At 42.7% G+C, this 19,380-nt stretch overlaps 2 protein-coding genes across 4 annotated transcripts in view; both read right to left on the bottom strand.

The window, feature by feature from the left end:
* trit1 (tRNA isopentenyltransferase 1) overlaps positions 1 to 496 on the bottom strand; it is a 96,986-nt gene extending 96,490 nt beyond the window's left edge. For both annotated transcript variants that reach the window (XM_045226450.1, XM_045226449.1), the window contains exon 1: positions 308 to 496. In XM_045226450.1, coding sequence (XP_045082385.1) covers positions 308 to 466 — 159 coding nt within the window. In that variant the 5' untranslated portion in view covers positions 467 to 496. The remainder of the gene's footprint in view (positions 1 to 307) is intronic.
* A 3,494-nt stretch (positions 497 to 3,990) lies between these two features.
* Positions 3,991 to 19,102, bottom strand: LOC121586861 (protein L-Myc-1b). Of its 2 annotated transcripts, none has more exons than XM_041903869.2 (3): positions 18,787 to 19,102; positions 17,171 to 17,897; positions 3,991 to 5,558 (listed from the first exon to the last, which is right to left on the bottom strand). In XM_041903869.2, exons 2-3 carry the CDS (start codon positions 17,820 to 17,822, stop codon positions 4,732 to 4,734), a joined length of 1,479 nt encoding a protein of 492 aa, XP_041759803.1. In that variant the 5' UTR covers positions 17,823 to 17,897; positions 18,787 to 19,102; the 3' UTR covers positions 3,991 to 4,731. The 2 variants fall into 2 exon arrangements, with proteins under 2 accessions (XP_041759803.1, XP_041759804.1); XM_041903870.2 differs by having other exon boundaries at positions 17,171 to 17,893.
* Between the last annotated feature and the right edge of the window lie 278 nt (positions 19,103 to 19,380).

Below are 19,380 nucleotides of genomic sequence, written 5' to 3'. Positions count from 1 at the left end.
CCACTCCGAGCGATGTGAATTCAGGCAAAATACCCACAGCAAAGTTAGCTAGCTAGGTTGGGTATTGAACTTAGACGGTTGCTAACTAACGTTAGCTTCAAAAACACTCAAACCAAGAACACGTTGGACAGCGAATTGTCAGCATTTATAAGGTAAGTCAGTTACGAAATACGCCTGAAAGCTGATAAAAGTAGTTAACTAGGCATAAACCTCGTTATCTCTCTAAATGCCGACGTTTGAGTCCTACCATCCCACAGTATGTCACATCATGGCGTGCCAAACATCCACGGCACTCGCGTCCTCTTACCTGCATGGAATCGGCACTGATTATCTCTCCCTGACGTCGTTTACCAATTTCAATCGCCAGTTTAGACTTCCCAGTACCGGTTGCTCCTAAAATCACGACTAACGGTGGTACAGTACTTTTTTTCAGAGCACACTGCAAGCCTCGTACGGGCGCCGCCATGTTGCTTTACCGTCGTTTCCCAGCTGGTTAGCCACCCGCCTGCTAACGGAGGCGGGCTCTGTAACTAGGCAACGGTAAGAGGTTACCATGGCACCGGCGTGAATTAAAAAGCCGAGTTTAGACTGGGAAGGTATTTTGTTCCACAATACAATAGAAAAATACTACGCTAACCTACATATGTATCTCACTGAAATGTACACTTTTTTTTTTTAAGTCTGCTTCCAGAAACCATATTAGGCTGTTGTTATATGTGGACAAAGACAACACTACATTTTATCATTGTAGTGTCTTTCTACACCAATAATAATAATAGGCTATGTATTTTCTGTTCATGATTTACTTTACTAAGGGGACTGCTTCTCCTGGCAAATCCATCTTGTAAGGGTTACTATAGAAACGGAGGGGAGCAGAGCCATAGTAACTGAAGATGCTTGTTGCTATGGCAATGAGGGCAAGATGTTTCTGTGGAGAAGGCGTTTGAAGAGTGGGAGTAGTTTTCACTCACTCACACAAGTGTTGATTTTAAAGTACAAAAAGGACACCTCTCTGAAAATGTCTTGTTTTTTTTCAACCCTGCAAAGTGATGCAGAATTCTAGTACCCTACTAACACAGTTGAACTTACTTCAGGAAAACACAGTATCAAGAAAAATAGGGCAGTTCCTTCCCACTTATCTCACAAGTGTGTGTGAGCCTGTCCTCCCCAATTAGGGTGCCACCAAACTCCTGTGGTGTGAATGATATACATTGTCAGTGTATATGAACAAGAAAAATGCTGGACATTTTAAAAAAAAGAGAAGAGACTGAGGTGATGTTTTGAATTTATTCATTTGTCTGATTCTCCCTGTACATATAGGCTTGAGGTACTGAAAACAAAGTGCTTGAGACAAGGCTGCCTGCCACCATATTAGAATTCCCAGAGTGAAGTGTATTATGGTCCACTGCCAACATGACTGTGTCTAACAGACAGAGAGACCAGTGACAAATCAAAACGCCAGTGGGCTACAGCCAATCCTGAGGAGGCGGTAACAGACCTGGTATATGTGCTGAAAGAACAGAAGAGAAAGTGGTGAAAGTGAAGAGATGCCCTTTCTTCCTTCTCTCTCCTCCCTTCCAACTGCTCTTTCCCCTACTTTCCTCACCCTCTCCATCATTCCTCTCTCTATCTCTCTCTCACACTCTCTACTCTGTGGGAGGCAGAGGGAGTAATCCAAGCTTTCAGGATTAACATTAGGAGCAGCTCCGCCTCTCTGAACCCAGGCTGCCAACCTGAACCTCTAGCTCCCTGGGCCCCGTGTCCACACAAAGCGCTGATCTGGGATCAGGTCCATTTATAATCTTATTTTTGATCTACAAAGCCTAAACTGGTCCTAGATCAGCACTCCTACTAAGGTGTCCTGAGATCTCTCTCCCTAGTTAAAGAATGATGACAGGCCACTGAGTAGCCTATATTAAAGACATCATCAAGTATGTTACAGTACAGGATTAGGACCGGTCCCAAATGGCACCCTATTCCCCAAATGGCACCCTATTCCCCAAATGGCACCCTATTCCCTATAGAGTGCAATATTTTTGACCGGGGCCCATAGGGTTCTGATCCCCCCCCCAAAAAAAAAAAAATGGTGCACTATATAGGGTATAGGACCCATAGGGCTCTGGTCAGTAGTAGTTTACTATATAGGGAGCCATTTGTGATGTACCCCTAGTTTCAGAGCTACTCTGTTGCTATGGGCTTGAACTAATCACCCCCAGACTTTCTAAGTAATGGGCTGTGATCCAGCTGATGGGATAGGGCTGAGACAGTGGGTTCACTTTAGGCTACGCACCGACCAGCTAATGCCTTTAAGAGCTAGATCCTCTTAGGTACCCTATTGGGAGATTTTAGAAAGTGCTAGCTAGATAGTGATTAGATTGAACAGAGGAGCAGTCTGCAAGTGATTTTATCTTAAGGAAATCTAATAGAGAGAGAGAGAGAGAGAGAGAGAGCGAGAGAGGCAGCACATAACCGCCATACGAACCACACGTCTAAATAATAAATTTTTAAAAACAGTCTTCAGCTCACACCAAAAAACAACTCTGTAGGAAAATATAGTACAAAACTCTGACCTTTTGTACAAATCAACAAAAAACAACATTAGAACTGTAAAGAAAACAGGCATTGAGAACAGCGTCACGAAGTGGCTAGTGTGATCAAAGTAAAGTTTCAATAGTGTTATTATTTTAATGTTTATTTATTTATCCTTTTTATTAACAAAAAATAATCATTTTGAGATCTTTGAGTTAAGCCAGTTTCAGGACACGGGAAAAAAAATAAAATAGGAAGAGATCGGAAAGCTCTGGTTTTGGTTCATTAGGGACTGTACAGAAGGATACTAATATGTCTCACACACACACACACACACACACACACACACACACACACAGAGAGAGAGAGATACAAACACACAGCGAGACATGCACGCGCGCACACACACACACACACACACAACAGTCTATGTACATTACCAGGCTGATCTGGACATACTTCAATCAATGGATTCACTCATGATATCATAGGCCCTTAGACAATAACAGGAAATATAAGAGATGCACAGTTTGCAAATATTATAGGGGCAACTTCAAGATGGAAAAGCAGATGTTCAATTTCCTATCAGTTTCAAATAAAATGGCATTGTTTGCAATGGCTAACATTTTGATCAATATAAAATCAATTAGTCACTGACTGGTTTCAATGTCACTGAAAGTATAAGATATTGTTGACTTTGTGTTTATCAAAATGTATTTTGGCTAGGATTATATTTCAAGATGTTATATCAACAAAATCGGAGCCGTTGTTGCTTTAGCGAGAGATAATATTCTTTACACGTGCATACAATCAATAAATCTCAAACACTGCCTACATGGCATGATCACTTCTTATCAACAAATATCAGTCTTCCTATCGGGAAACATTAATGAACATTTTTTAATATGTACTTATTTTACTTATTAATCTGGTAGATATTAAAGGGAGATAAAATGCCAGCCCAGAATCCCCCCCCCACCATATATGATCATGTGACATCAGGTTACTGTCCTTCCTGACTGGATGATTGCTGTCAATCACTCTGAAGGAAATGTGCAAAGACCAACAGAAAGATCAACACCATAACACCACATAACCCACTCCCCACCCCACAAAGTCAACGTTAGTGTCTTTGCTCCTTAATCTAGTCCTGTGTGTGTGTGTGTGTTTCTTTACACCAAAAGTGAGTATACGGGAGTTCACAGCCCCATCCCAACACTACCCCTACCCACAGCCCCATCCCAACACTACCACAGCCCCATCCCAACAGCCCAATCCCAACACTACCACAGCCCCATCCCAACACTACTCCTATACCCTTTCCATTGATTGTTGTTGTCCTTGCAGATGTTGAACCACTTTCCTAAGAATAGGGGCAAGGGATCCATTTGGGATTGGGCCAACGAGAGCAAGAAAACCCTATCTTGATCCACCCCTGGTTTTGACTCAGTCCTGGTATTATAATATAGGGTTGAGATCCCCCCCCTGGTTTTGACTCAGTCCTGGTTTATAATATAGGGTTGAGATCCACCCCTGGTTTTGACTCAGTCCTGGTTTATAATATAGGGTTGAGATCCACCCCTGGTTTTGACTCAGTCCTGGTTTATAATATAGGGTTGAGATCCACCCCTGGTTTTGACTCAGTCCTGGTTTATAATATAGGGTTGAGATCCACCCCTGGTTTTGACTCAGTCCTGGTTTATAATATAGGGTTGAGATCCACCCCTGGTTTTGACTCAGTCCTGGTTTATAATATAGGGTTGAGATCCACCCCTGGTTTTGACTCAGTCCTGGTTTATAATATAGGGTTGAGATCCACCCCTGGTTTTGACTCAGTCCTGGTTTATAATATAGGGTTGAGATCCACCCCTGGTTTTGACTCAGTCCTGGTTTATAATATAGGGTTGAGATCCACCCCTGGTTTTGACTCAGTCCTGGTTTATAATATAGGGTTGAGATCCACCCCTGGTTTTGACTCAGTCCTGGTTTATAATATAGGGTTGAGATCCACCCCTGGTTTTGACTCAGTCCTGGTTTATAATATAGGGTTGAGATCCACCCCTGGTTTTGACTCAGTCCTGGTTTATAATATAGGGTTATACAGAGCATACTGCTAGAGCTTCTCTCCCTGCCAGCTGCTGCCAGTGAGTTGGTTTTCATTCAGTCCTGGTTTCTGTCGACTAGAGGTCGCTGCCAGTCAGTTCAGGGGCATTGTTTGAGCTGTGCCAGCCTGCGGAGTAGCTGCTGCTGCCTGGCCTTCAGCTGCCGTTTCTCCTGTGCCCGCTGGCGCTCGCTGGAATGCAGCTGTGCCAGGTACTCCGTGGCGTGCGTCAGGATGGCCACCTTGGGCGTCTTGGGGCACTCTGCCAAGCCAGGGATCTTGTCCCGCAGCGCCAGGAAACGAGAGCGCAGGTCGTTGCGCCGTTTACGTTCCAGGAAGTTGTGCGTCTTGCGTTTGTCCGTGTCCTCGCAGTCGGAGGACTGGGGGCTGCAGGTGTGGGAGCAGTGGGAGTAGGAGGAGAGGTGGTGGGAGGAGGAGGATGGGGGAGAGGCCAAGGGGGAGGAGGCAGGGGAGAGTGTGTTGGCGTCAGGTGACTCCGAACCGGCCGTTACTACGGCGACGTGAGGTGGTTTGCTCTCAGGGTTCTGATTGGTTGAGGCGGGGCCCGGGTGTGGCTGGGGGTAAGATGAGTTTGAGATGTTATGAGAAGAGTTTGGGTGCTCGTGTCGGACCCTCTTCCTGGGGGGCTCGGGATGTGTGTGTGTGTTGGTGTGTGTGTCGGGGGAGGGCGCTGCGTAGTTATGCTGCTGTTGGTGGATAGAGATGTGGAAGCGTTTCATACACGGGTCCAGAGGGTCCGCTCGAACCATGATGGTCACCGGCGTCCGCCCGTTCAGCCCGCCGGGCCTGCCGTTGGTCAGCCGCCGGGGCTTGTACTGGTTGCGTTCCACCGTCACCACATCAATCTCCTCATCATCCTCCTCATCATCCTCATCATCCTCATCATCATCGTCACTAGATTCATCATCTGGAAGAGCAATAGAGGAGAAGGTTATGTGCATGATGTGTATTCACTTGATCCTTTAGAAATCACTTGTAATTTACCCTTTTATATTCACAATAACACGTTCACAAAAAAACATTTAAAAATAGTATAAAATTAACTTGGGAGGGTTTATTTTTAATTTTTAAAATCTAGTCCAGGGGAGGGTCATGTAATGTGTAATTGATGAAATATTTCAGTGTTTTAGAATAAGTAGCTTATTAGTCTATATATGGATGTGTGCCTGATGCCGCCCCTCATCTCTGATGCTCCGCTGGGCGCGCAATATCAAGTATAGGCTATTTAGTGTGGTCTCTATCAAATGACCCATAGCCTATATGCTATAGGCTACGAAGTGCATGCTGGGAGAAGCACAGAGCAAAGTTCTATTTCTAGGATAGCTGCTGGGATGGTGTAAATAAAACTAGGCTGCATTACACACTGCTGTGGATATTCCCACCCTGAGCCCCGGCCTGCTTTAGCTCTTGCTGATCAAATAAACTTTGTGTGCTGCTTAACCAATGGCTGTGCTGTGCTGTCTAACCAATGGCTGTGCTGCTTAACCAATGGCTGTGCTGTGCTGTCTAACCAATGGCTGTGCTGCTTAACCAATGGTTGTGCTGTTTAACCAATGGCTGTGCTGTGCTGTCTAACCAATGGCTGTGCTGCTTAACCAATGGCTGTGCTGCTTAACCAATGGCTGTGCTGTCTAACCAATGGCTGTGCTGTGCTGTCTAACCAATGGATGTGCTGTCTAACCAATGGCTGTGCTGTGCTGTCTAACCAATGGCTGTGCTGTGCTGTCTAACCAATGGCTGTGCTGTGCTGTCTAACCAATGGCTGTGCTGTCCTGTCTAACCAATGGCTGTGCTGTGCTGTCTAACCAATGGCTGTGCTGTCTAACCAATGGCTGTGCTGTCTAACCAATGGCTGTGCTGTGCTGTCTAACCAATGGCTGTGCTGTGCTGTCTAACCAATGGATGTGCTGTCTAACCAATGGCTGTGCTGTGTAGGCCTACGGTGGCAAAAAGCACAGGCCTACCCCTTGATAGCTTAAGATTTTGAAGAAAATAAAAAGGGATCTGATAATATATTGTAAAGTGATCTATAACAGCGCTTTGGTCCGCGATGCTTTATGCTAGAAACAAGCTGTAAAATACCAGGGAAAGATGTGACTCGGATGCATATGGGGATATCATTGTTTAGTTTCTTTGACATTCGGAGGCGGAGCTACAACCTTCTATAGCCGAGGAGACAAAAACATTGACTTTGCTTGGGAAGTAATCTAATTCTGTCACTATCAATTGATTAAGCTATTCACCTTCTGGACAATAGAAGAGTGTTTAAACCCAGACAGCTTTTAGGGAAACACTTGTGACCTTCTCTCGTTGGGTTAAGCCATGGAAGAAGAGTAGCCAGCAGTTAAATCTTTCTGCGTCGGTAGGCCTACTCTGTCTGGGGTGGAAAGGTAGGCCTGACTTTGGAAAGTACCACGCTCGGATTCCTAATGACTTCTCAGATGTAGTTACTTGCAAACAAGACTCACTGATTTGGCATTGGAGAAATATGATAAGATGAACACATAGGCCTATCTCTCTGTCCATTCTTAGCCCGTCATTTCGGTAATTTGTGTGGTATTAATTTTAAAAAGATTCTGCTAACATGTAAAATGACGTAGAAATGCATGAAATGTTTATAAAAAGGCAAAATTTTCTTGGACCTGCAAACACGATGACAGATTCATTCAAAGCTTTTACTATAAAGGATATCTTTCTACCCCACGGTCTGAAATCTGTGTCTGAAAGTTTTGCCTACTACTAAAACGACATACTGGGTACTAATCGTACTACATACTGGGTACTAATCGTACTACATACTGGGTACTACATACTGGGTACTACTCGTACTAGATACTGGGTACTACATACTGGGTACTACTCGTACGAGATACTGGGTACTACATACTGGGTACTACATACTGGGTACTACTCGTACGAGATACTGGGTACTACATACTGGGTACTACATACTGGGTACTACTCGTACGAGATACTGGGTACTACATACTGGGTACTACATACTGGGTACTACATACTGGGTACTACTCGTACGAGATACTGGGTACTACATACTGGGTACTACATACTGGGTACTACTCGTACTAGATACTGGGTACTACATACAGTCCAAGTCTGAAGTTTACATACACCTTAGCCAAATACATTTAAACTCAGTTTTTCACAATTCCTGACATTTAATCCTAGTAAAAATTCCCTGTCTTAGGTCAGTTAGGATCACCACTTTATTTTAAGAATGTGAAATGTCAGAATAATAGTAGAGAGAGATTTATTTCAGCTTTTATTTCTTTCATCACATTCCCAGTGGGTCAGAAGTTTACATACACTCAATTAGTATTCGGTAGCATTGCCTTTAAAATAGTTTAACTTGGTTCAAACATTTCGGGTAGCCTTCCACAAGCTTCGCACAATAAGTTGGGTGAATTTTGGCCCATTCCTCCTGACAGAGCTGGTGTAACTGAGTCAGGTTTGTAGGCCTCCTTGCTCGCACACGCTTTTTCATTTCTGCCCACATATTTTCTATTGGATTGAGGTCAGGGCTTTGTGATGGCCACTCCAATACATTGACTTTGTTGACTTTGCCGTTGTGCCACAACTTTGGAAGTATGCTTGGGGTCATTGTCCATTTTGAAGACCCATTTGCGACCAAGCTTTAACTTCCTGACTGATGTCTTGAGATGTTGCTTCAATATATCCACACAATTTTCCTTCCTCATGATGCCATCTATTTTGTGAATTGCACCAGTCCTTCCTGCAGCAAAGCACCCCCACAGCATGATGCTGCCACCTCCGTGCTTCACGATTGGGATGGTGTTCTTTGGCTTGCAAGCACCCCCTTTTTCCTCCAAACATAACGATGGTCATTATGGCCAAACAGTTCTATTTTTGTTTCATCAGACCAGAGGACATTTCTCCAAAAAGTACGATCTTTGTCCCCATGTGCATTTGCAAACCGTAGTCTGGCTTTTTTATGGCGGTTTTGGAGCAGTGGCTTCTTCCTTGCTGAGCAGCCTTTCAGGTTATGTCGATATAGGACTCGCTTTACTGTGGATAGAGATACTTTTGTACCCGTTTCCTCCAGCATCTTCACAAGGTCCTTTGCTGTTGTTCTGGGATTGATTTGCTCTTTTCGCACCAAAGTACATTCATCTCTAGGAGACAGAACGCATCTCCTTCCTGAGTGGTATGACGGCTGCGTGGTCCCATGGGGTTTATGCTTGCGTACTATTGTTTGTACAGATGAACGTGGTACCTTCAGACGTTTGAAAATTGCTCCCAAGGATGAACCAGACTTGTGGAGGTCTACAATTATTTTTCTGAGGTCTTGGCTGATTTATTTTCATGTTCCCATGATGTCAAGCAAAGAGGCACTGAGTTTGAAGGTAGGCCTTGAAATACATCCACAGGTACACCTCCAATTGACTCAAATGATGTCAATTAACCTATCAGAAGCTTCTAAAGCCATGACATCATTTTCTGGAATTTTCCAAGCTGTTTAAAGGCACAGTCAACTTCGTGTATGTAAACGTCTGACCCACTGGAATTGTGATACAGTGAATTATAAGTGAAATAATCTGTCTGTAAACAATTGTTGGAAAAATTACTTGTGTCATGCACAAAGTGGATGTCCTAACTGACTTGCCAAAACTATAGTTTGTTAACAAGAAATTTGTGGAGTGGTTGAAAAACAAGTTTTAATGACTCCAACCTAAGTTTATCTAAACCTCCGACTTCAACTGTACTGGGTACTACATACTGGGTACTAATCGTACTACATTCTGGGTACTAATCATACTACATACTGGGTACTAATCATACTACATTCTGGGTACTACATTCTGGGTACTACATACTGGGTAGTAATCGTACTACATACTTCATACTGGGTAGTAATCGTACTACATACTGGGTACTAAATCATACTGGGTAGTAATCGTACTACACACTGGGTACTACATACTGGGTAGTAATTGTACTACATACTGGGTAGTAATTGTACTACATACTGGGTAGTAATTGTACTACATACTGGGTAGTAATTGTACTACATACTGGGTACTAAATCATACTGGGTAGTAATCGTACTACATACTGGGTAGTAATTGTACTACATACTGGGTAGTAATTGTACTACATACTGGGTACTAAATCATACTGGGTAGTAATCGTACTACATACTGGGTAGTAATCGTACTACACACTGGGTACTACATACTGGGTAGTACATTTTTGAACATCTTGGCATGGTTCTGTTATAATCTCCACCCGGCACAGCCAGAAGAGGACTGGCCACCCCTCATAGCCTGGTTCCTCTCTAGGTTTCTTCCTAGGTTTTGCCTTTCTAGGGAGTTTTTCCTAGCCACCGTGCTTCTACACCTGCATTACTAGCTGTTTGGGGTTTTAGGCTGGGTTTCTGTACAGCACTTCGAGATATTAGCTGATGTAAGAAGGGCTATATAAAATAAAATTGATTGATTGATTGAGTAATCGTACTACATACTGGGTACTACATACTGGGTAGTAATTGTACTACATACTGGGTACTAAATCATACTGGGTAGTAATCGTACTACACACTGGGTACTAAATCATACTGGGTAGTAATTGTACTACATACTGGGTAGTAATCGTACTACACACTGGGTACTAAATCATACTGGGTAGTAATTGTACTACATACTGGGTACTACATACTGGGTAGTAATCGTACTACATACTGGGTACTAAATCATACTGGGTAGTAATCGTACTACACACTGGGTACTACATACTGGGTAGTAATCGTACTACACACTGGGTACTACATACTGGGTAGTAATCGTACTACACACTGGGTACTACATACTGGGTAGTAATCGTACTACACACTGGGTACTACATACTGGGTAGTAATCGTACTACACACTGGGTACTACATACTGGGTAGTAATCGTACTACACACTGGGTACTACATACTGGGTAGTAATCGTACTACACACTGGGTACTACATACTGGGTAGTAATCGTACTACATACTGGGTACTAAATCATACTGGGTAGTAATCGTACTACATACTGGGTACTAAATCATACTGGGTAGTAATCGTACTACACACTGGGTACTACATACTGGGTAGTAATCGTACTACACACTGGGTACTACATACTGGGTAGTAATCGTACTACACACTGGGTACTACATACTGGGTAGTAATCGTACTACACACTGGGTACTACATACTGGGTAGTAATCGTACTACACACTGGGTACTACATACTGGGTAGTAATTGTACTACATACTGGGTACTAAATCATACTGGGTAGTAATCGTACTACATACTGGGTACTAAATCATACTGGGTAGTAATCGTACTACATGTAGCTCAGTTGGTAGAGCATGGCGTTTGCAACGCCAGGGTTGTGGGTTCGATAAAATAATGTATGTGCTAACTGTAAGTCGCTCTGGATAAGAGCGTCTGCTAAATGACTTAAATGTAAATGTAAATACTGGGTAGTAATCGTACTACACACTGGGTACTACATACTGGGTAGTAATCGTACTACATACTGGGTACTAAATCATACTGGGTAGTAATCGTACTACACACTGGGTACTACATACTGGGTAGTAATCGTACTACATACTATTTTGAATATACTGTTTAGTAAAATCTAATCAAATCAACCCCCATATACTCATCCATGATGAGAAGGCGTCATCTAATGCGCAATTGTGTCAATTGTGTTCATTTTTGGTACAACGCGTCACCATATCTGATTATCAGCTGTTGTCAAACACACGTGGGTCTCGAAAAACTATTCTCTTCCTCAATAGTGTACAGCGAATTCTACTAGATGAAAAGCCAAAATGAGTATGACATCATGAGCTGAAATGAGTATGACACACAATCAGTGCACACCTCCATGCTCAGTGGAAAGTCCCGCTCTCAGGTTATTCATTTCAGTCATGTGAGACAGAGACAGAGAGACAGAGACAGACAGAGAGAGAGAGAGACAGAGAGAGAGAGAGACAGAGAGACAGAGACCAAGAGAGAGAGCGACAGAGAGAGAGAGATGGGGCTAGTGTTCTCACATTCTGATTCATAACAAGGGACTCAGTCTCAGAGCAAAATCACTGGTTTTATCCCAGTCTCTCCCTCCACAAATCATTCAATTTGCAACAAGACCGGGCATTGAAGCCACGCACTGTAACCATTTCACTACAGCCATTCACTATACAAGAATATCTTAGCTTTGTGTCAAAATGTGATGTTTAACACTGGGCCTTCATTTAACATCATATGCATCTAATTTCAGCTCCAACTCACTGACTAGACTCCAGGGAGCCAGCGGTAGTAGTACTACTAGCTTCCATCCCAAATGGCACCCTAGTCCCTATATAGTGCACTACTTTTGATCAGGGCCCATAGGGCTGTGGTCAAATGTAGTGCACTATATAGAGAATAAGTGTGCCAATTGGGACGCAAACTGCGTGTAAATTGAAAGACTGTGCCAAAGTAATTCCTTCCCTGTGGATTAGCTGCTCTTGGAGTGGTAATTACCAGAATATGATTTTTTAAAATGATTTCAAAAATGGGCATTTGCCAAAGAGAGGAGGGGCCTAGCTTGCTCGCACCCAACCCCATTCATACAGTATTGAAATAGATGAGACCACCTTTCTGACTTGAAGATGCACTATGCAGAAATCACTTCGCCATTTTCTGGTTGCTAAAATTGTAATAGTTAGCCTAATTTCAGTTTGTGACAAAACAAGCAGGTATAGTGTAGTGCAGGGCTGCCCAACCCTCTTCCTGGAGAAAGGTTTTCAGTCCAACTCTAATTTAGCGTATCTGATTCAGCTAGTTAAGGTCTTGTTGAGCAGCTAATAAGTAGAATCAGGTGTGTTAAATTAGGGTTGGACTGAAAACCCACAGGACGGTAGATCTCCGGGAAGAGGGTTGGGCAGCCCCGGTGTAGACAATCATTGTACCATTTAAACTGCTGTGAAAGATCTTTTCCACAACCCAAAATATTGTATTTTCAGCTGTTCTAAAGCCGGTGCACAAAACCAAACGTTAAAAGACACAAACACTAAAACGTAAGAATGGGACGCATAGAAATAACGTACATAGTACGGATCTACCGCTTCTTAGACATCCTTTCAATTACAGATCTATAAAACACACATTTATGTGAATTTGGTCGGGTCACCCGAAAAGTTACATATTGCAGCTTTAAAAATATGAATATCAAGCCTCTTATGAAACATTGTCACACACATAGCAAGAGATTTAACAAGATGAATGTCCATTCTTCTTCTGGTCACTTCTGACAAGTGGCGCAGTTGCCCCTTGAGTTCAGTGCAGGAAGGAATGCTGAGACTCTGCACTGCAACAGGTCTCCATTGTGACATTCCACACACATTAGATATGGAGACCAGTCACATGCCAACCGGTATATAACTAGCCTACACTGAAGGCCAATGGAAAGGAGGTCTACAAAATGAACAGAATATAGAGGTCATATTTATTACAGGTTATTCAGGTTATCATAGATACTGTACATAAAATATCAAACTAATGTGTTTCTAATGTGTAGTTGAGGATAAGGAATGGTAAGACCATTAAAGGGAACAGTGATATCATAAGTTATAGTAAAGCCCCCTTTTACTGGCTCAAACAGCCGACCAAACAGCCTGTTACCAACCCTTAGTAAACGTTTGGAAAAAATGGTGTTTGACCAGATAAAATGCTATTTTACAGTAAACGAATTGACAACAGACTTCCAGCACACTTATAGGGAAGGACAATCAACAAGCACAGCACTGACACAAATGACTGATGATTGGCTGAGAGAAATTGATGATAAAAAGATTGTGGGGGCTGTTTTGTAAGACTTCAGTGCGGCTTTTGACATTATCGACCAATGTCTGTTGCTGGAAAAATTTATTACTATATTGTGGATAAAGAGTTACCTGTCTAACAGAACACAGAGGGTGTTCTTTAATGGAAGTCTCTCCAACAAAATCCAGATAGAATCAGGAATTCCCCAGGGCAGCTGTCTAGGCCCCTTACTTTTTAAAATATTTACTAACGACATGCCACTGGCCACTTGGCAAGGAATAAGTTAGTCCTAAATATTTCAAAAACTAAAAGCATTGTATTTGGGACAAATAATTCTTGTAATGAATAATGTGGAAATTGAGGAGACTAAATTGCTTGGAGTAACCCTGCATTGTAAACGGACTTGGTCAAAACATATTGATACAACAGTAGCTAAGATGGGGAGAAGTATGTCCATAATTAAGCACTGCTCTGCCTTCTTAACAACACTATCAACAAGGCAGGTCCTACAGGCCCTAGTTTGGTCTCACCTGGACTACTGTTCAGTCGTGTGGTCAGGTGCCACAAAGAGGGACTTAGGAAAATTGCAGTTGGCTCAGAATAGGGCAGCACGGCTGGCCCTTGGATGTACACAGAGAGCTAACATTAATAATATGCATGTGAATCTCTCCTGGCTCAAAGTGGAGGAGAGATTAGACTTCATCACTACTTGTATTTGTGAGAGAATGCACCGAGACATGTTGAATGCACCGAGCTGTCTGTTTGAACTACTGGCACACAGCTCGGACACCCATGCATACCCCACAAGACATGCCACCATAGGTCTCTTTACAGTCCCCAAGTCAAGAATAGACTACGGGAAGCGCACAGTACTACATAGAGCCATGACTACATGGAACTCTATTCCACATCAAGTAAACTCATGCCAGCAGTAAAATTAGATTTAAAAAAACAGATAAAAATACACCTTATGGAACAGCGGGGACTGTGACGCAACATACGCACTATACACACAATGTACACATGGATTTTGTGTTATAGATATGTGGTAGTAGAGTAGAGGCCTGAGGGCACACACTTAATATGTTGTGAAATCTGTTATGAATTTATTGTAATGTTTTTAAAATGTATAACTGCCTTAATTTTGCTGGACCGCAGGAAGAGTAGCTGCTGCGGGGATCCATAATAAATACAAATACTAGAGAAGAAGTCAGAGTAGCTCAGGACATTGTTCTTTCTAGCAGCTGGGCTGCGTTCAGTACGTTTTTACGCTCTGGAACATTCAATTGAACAGAAAACGTACTGTACTGAACGACCAGCTGAAAAACAGGGAGGGGTTGGGGGTTAGGGAACGCTGTCACCATGGCCACTGCCCTTTAAATACCTCACTCATTGCTTCAAGCCACACCCACCAAATGGGCGCAAACGTACCTCAAAGTCTGTTCAAGAATGTACAAGAACGTTTTTGGGGAAACGTGTCGTTCAGTACAAACCGTTCCGCAACTTAGCAAACGTTCAAGCGAACTGAACGCATCTCTGGTCTTTTGGACCATAGCCAATCAACAGAGGCCTCATTCATAAAACTGTGCTACTTACAAAATATACCCCAAAATGAACAGTTCGGCAGTTCACTTTAGACCATGTGTATGCACATCTGCTAGTGGTTTAAATATTGTATTACAAGCTGGCAAGTAAGTATTTTGTGCAAATGGGGGTTAAGATGGAAAACAGATTAACACGAATCCAAAAAAATATATAAAAATTTTTTAGAATCAAATAATTTGACATAGGAATCTTTATCCTATTTATTTTAATAACCATTTGCAGAATATATTCCTCACAGTTACGTTTTTAATGTCACAAGTAGACCTACAGTGAACTGCCTTTCTTGCTTGTTCTTTCCCAACAACGCAGCAATGAGTACCAGTAGTAGGCTATACAACATTTATAACTAAATAAATAAAAGAGAAATAGAACTGTAACTATTATAAGTACTGTAAAAAATAAAATACAACATTTGGCCTTCCCTACAGAATTCGCGGGCAATCAATCATATTTAGGTTGGGGGAAAAGTGGATGCAAAACATTGTTGAATTAAAATGTTCTGCTGACAGATCCACAACAATATGCCATCGTTTTCTTTTTCAGATAAATATATTAAATATATAAATAAAGCACAAATTAGCATAAATTACTGCTAAAGATTAAAACACAGTAAATAGACCGGTAGTTTATGTAAAATATTTGACAGTATGTCGTAGGCTACAGTATTGCTGTGATAGGAGCACGACATCCTTGACTATTTAATCTCAGAGCCTAGGTCTATACAAAGGCAGGACATATAAACCCAATAATCTATTAATAAACTAAATATTGAACAACAATTCATCTTTTGCCAATCGTTCCACGTGATACAGCAAATAAAGGGCGTTATTGTCACCATAAAAAGTGAACGGAGTAGTTTTCCAGGCTGAGTTTTAAAGCTCTTTCACGTGCACACAGTTTTACAACAACTGTTATAAATGAGGCGGCAGATGTTTCAAATGGCTGGTTGCTCTCTCAGACGTGGGGTATCCAGCCCAGGACCTCCACATCTGGCTTCTTCACCTGCGGAATCGTCTCAGACCAGCCACCCAGACAGCTGATGAAACTGAGGAGTATTTCTGTCCGTAATAAAGCCCTTTTGTGGGGAAAAAAATTATTCTGATTGGCTGGGGTCTGGCTCCCCAGTGGGTTGGTCTGGCAGCCAAGTGGGTGGGCCTATGCCCTCCCAGGCCCACCCATGTCTACGCCCCTGCCCAGTCATGTGAAATCCATAGATTAGGACCTAATGAATTTTTCAATTGACTGATTTCCTTATATGAACTCAGTAAAATCTTTGAAATTATTCCATGTTGCTTTTATATTTTTGTTCAGTGTACATTTGGTATGGTTACATGAGACAAAAACAAAAGTCTAGCAACCCAAATGCTGTGAGTTCGGATCTCATCACAGACAGCTTTAGCATTTTAGCAACTACTTAGTATACGTTTACATTTACATTTTAGTCATTTAGCAGACACTCTTATCCAGAGCGACTTACAGGAGCAATTAGGGTTAAGTGCCTTGCTCAAGGGCACGTCGACAGATTTTTCACCTAGTCAGCTCGGGGATTAGAACCAGCGACCTTTCGGTTACTGGCACAACGCTCTTAACCACTAAGCTACCTGCCGCCCCAGGTTAGCTAACTCCTAAACTAAACCATAACCCCTAGCCTAGCTAACATTAGCCAGCTAGATAACTTTAGCCACCTAACTAGAATTTGTAACATATCATAATATTTGCAAATTTGTAAGATATTGTAAGTTTTGCACATTTGTAAGATATTGTATGTTTTTCAAATTCGTAACATATAATACAAATTGTCATTCGTAACATATTATACAAAATGGGTGATGGCCATCCACAAATGAATACATATCATATGAAAACGTAAAATATCATACTAAAAATGGAGTGTCTCGGATTTATGTACAGAATAATACGAAATGCTCTGAGACCAGGTTGTTGCCACCTATAGCTAACTGGCCAGTAAGGTCACTATAGCAAATTGGCAGCATCCAAATGTAAGGTTTGCGAGGATCCAGACTTATGAATGACAGTAAAAGGACCTTAATGTAGTCAGTTTACGGTCTAACGTTGAACTTATAACTTACCTGATGAGTCTGTGTGGGACTCCGAACCGGAGGACACCGCCTGTTTCTTAAACGGTCCCCCGGTTAGCGGGAAGGTGAGAACAGCAGCCGGGTCCACGCAATCCGTCGCCAAGCTACTGAGAACCGGAACCGGCGCGTCCACGGACATCGTCACACACTGCGCCCTCCCGGTGGTGTTGATGCCAGCTCCCACCTGCTGCAAGGCCGGTTTGTTCGGCCCCGACCCGGGACAGGAGGCGAGTTGCTCCCCGACAACTTTCTCCAGCTGCTTGCCCGCCGAGAAGCTGCTCCACATGCAGTCCTGGATGATAATGGAGCTCAGGTTCCCCAAAGTCTCGTCGGCGGGACTGAGTTTACACGGCACATCCTGGTCGTCCTCTTGACCCAAAAACTGGGACACCCACTCGAGTTTGTCCCCCAGCGAAGGGTAGACCATCCCGACAACGGCGGCCCCCTCCAAAGTCCGGATAGGGGACATGGGCGGGGTCGGTACTAGCTCGAATTTCTTCCATATGTCCTCACTGGGCGCAGTGGATTTAAAGAAATCCTCATCCAGATCGTGGTCGTCGTAGAAGTAATGTTGGTAGCGGTCGTACTCCATCTCCCAGCCTGACTCATAGTGAGGGGCAGTGGTGGAGTTTATGCCCGGCATTTAGAGGTCAGGCCAGGCGTGGGTGCGGGAGCGCACTCTTCAACTGTTCACTTATCTCCGTTATCAATAGCCTACCTGGGGACACAGAGAGAGAGTTAACATACGTTTCCCATGCCAATAAAGCCCTTAAATTGAAATTGAATTGAAATTGAGAGAGAGTACTGGGAATCAGCCTAGCACGTTGCACTAGTGATAAACACAATAGCCTGTTATGATAAGACTATTGTGTTTCTGTCCATCTTACAGCTGTCAATACCAAGCGAAAACATTTCCTTCTCAAATGAGGAAATGTAACGTTAGGTTATCACGATTTATCATTAAAAAACACTGTCCTTTTTAGATTTCTTATTGCATAGAACATGTCAAGTGACAAGTCCTTTATGCTTCCTTGAAGTGTTGAAAGGCTATTTGGTTCTAGATTCAGTAATTATATTGAAACCAATTACCCCGTGAACAACCTTGCTACTACAATGTTGCAAATGATTGTTAGAAACATTGTTGCCACCATCGCCTTGCAACAGTGTACACAGAACTAAACAACTCAAAGAGTCCCAACATAGTTGCATTACTTAATACAACACCGGTGAAATAGATCCACAGTTCGTAGGCTAAAAGCTTATCGCATCCCGTCTGTTTCTTTGTGGTTACTAGGCTACAAACATGGCATTTAAATTGTGTGCAAAACAACAGTTCCCAGATGTCTCAATAAAAAGTTTGAAAACGTCTTCAGAGCAACGCTCGCCGTTTTACGGTAGACAACAACACAAAGCATTGAAAAGAAAGAGAGAAAATATATTTCCAATCCCACTGGTAAATCTAGCCTAAATAATTAACAACAACAGGCGTATTTACAACCCAAACTTCCGAAACACTGCGATATAGGCTTTCTTCTAGTAGTGGGCGTTAGTCTAGAAATACAAGCCGTTCAGTCCGGCCAAGGAAAAATACAAATGTTATCTTTTACGTGTTGGTGAAATTGAAGGAGCGTCTTGCGTTTTCTTCATTAATTCCTATAATGAGTAGCCAAACCAACACCGCGACACTGAAGCTTCTTGCAGTAAATTACTGTCGCTAATTCGCTGTTGCTTCCAGTTGAACGCTCACTATTTGACTCCTGCGCACCAAACTGTATTAGAAAGTGACTCGTAGTCTTCTGCCTCCCACAAGCCGCGACTTGGATAGGATAGATTTAGCTCTGGATACAAGTCGACTGCTCCACTATATGATGCGAGGAACATAGATTTAGCTCTGGATACAAGTCGACTGCTCCACTATATGATGCGAGGAACGAAAAGCAGAGATTTGCATAAAGGGCGGAGGGGAGTAAGGAGGCCACGCCTACCGTTTAAAGGGACAGAATCATTTTTAAGGAGTGCTTTTCCAAGGACGTCACGATGCCAAATGGGACCCAATTGACAGTGATTTTTATAACCATGACAAGGGCCACATTTCACTTATACAAGGGTAAGGCTTTGCATATACCTGGGATAGTATAAAAGTAATCCTTCTACCCCCCCACACACAAAAATAAATAAATAAAAACTAAATAAAAACAACA

Source organism: Coregonus clupeaformis, chromosome 17, assembly GCF_020615455.1.
Source record: "Coregonus clupeaformis isolate EN_2021a chromosome 17, ASM2061545v1, whole genome shotgun sequence".
Lineage (NCBI taxonomy): Eukaryota > Metazoa > Chordata > Actinopteri > Salmoniformes > Salmonidae > Coregonus > Coregonus clupeaformis.
The sequence above is the reverse complement of the archived record's forward strand: the minus strand, read 5'-3'. Positions and strand labels throughout refer to the sequence as shown.

Bases quoted from the DNA above. Each gene is read 5' to 3' on its own strand.
- LOC121586861 (XM_041903869.2), bottom strand. From the start codon at position 17,822: ATGCCGGGCATAAACTCCACCACTGCCCCTCACTATGAGTCAGGCTGG. The intron at 5,559-17,170 runs GTAAGTTATAAG...TTGCTCTTCCAG, and splicing joins GTCCCACACAGACTCATCAG to ATGATGAATCTAGTGACGAT.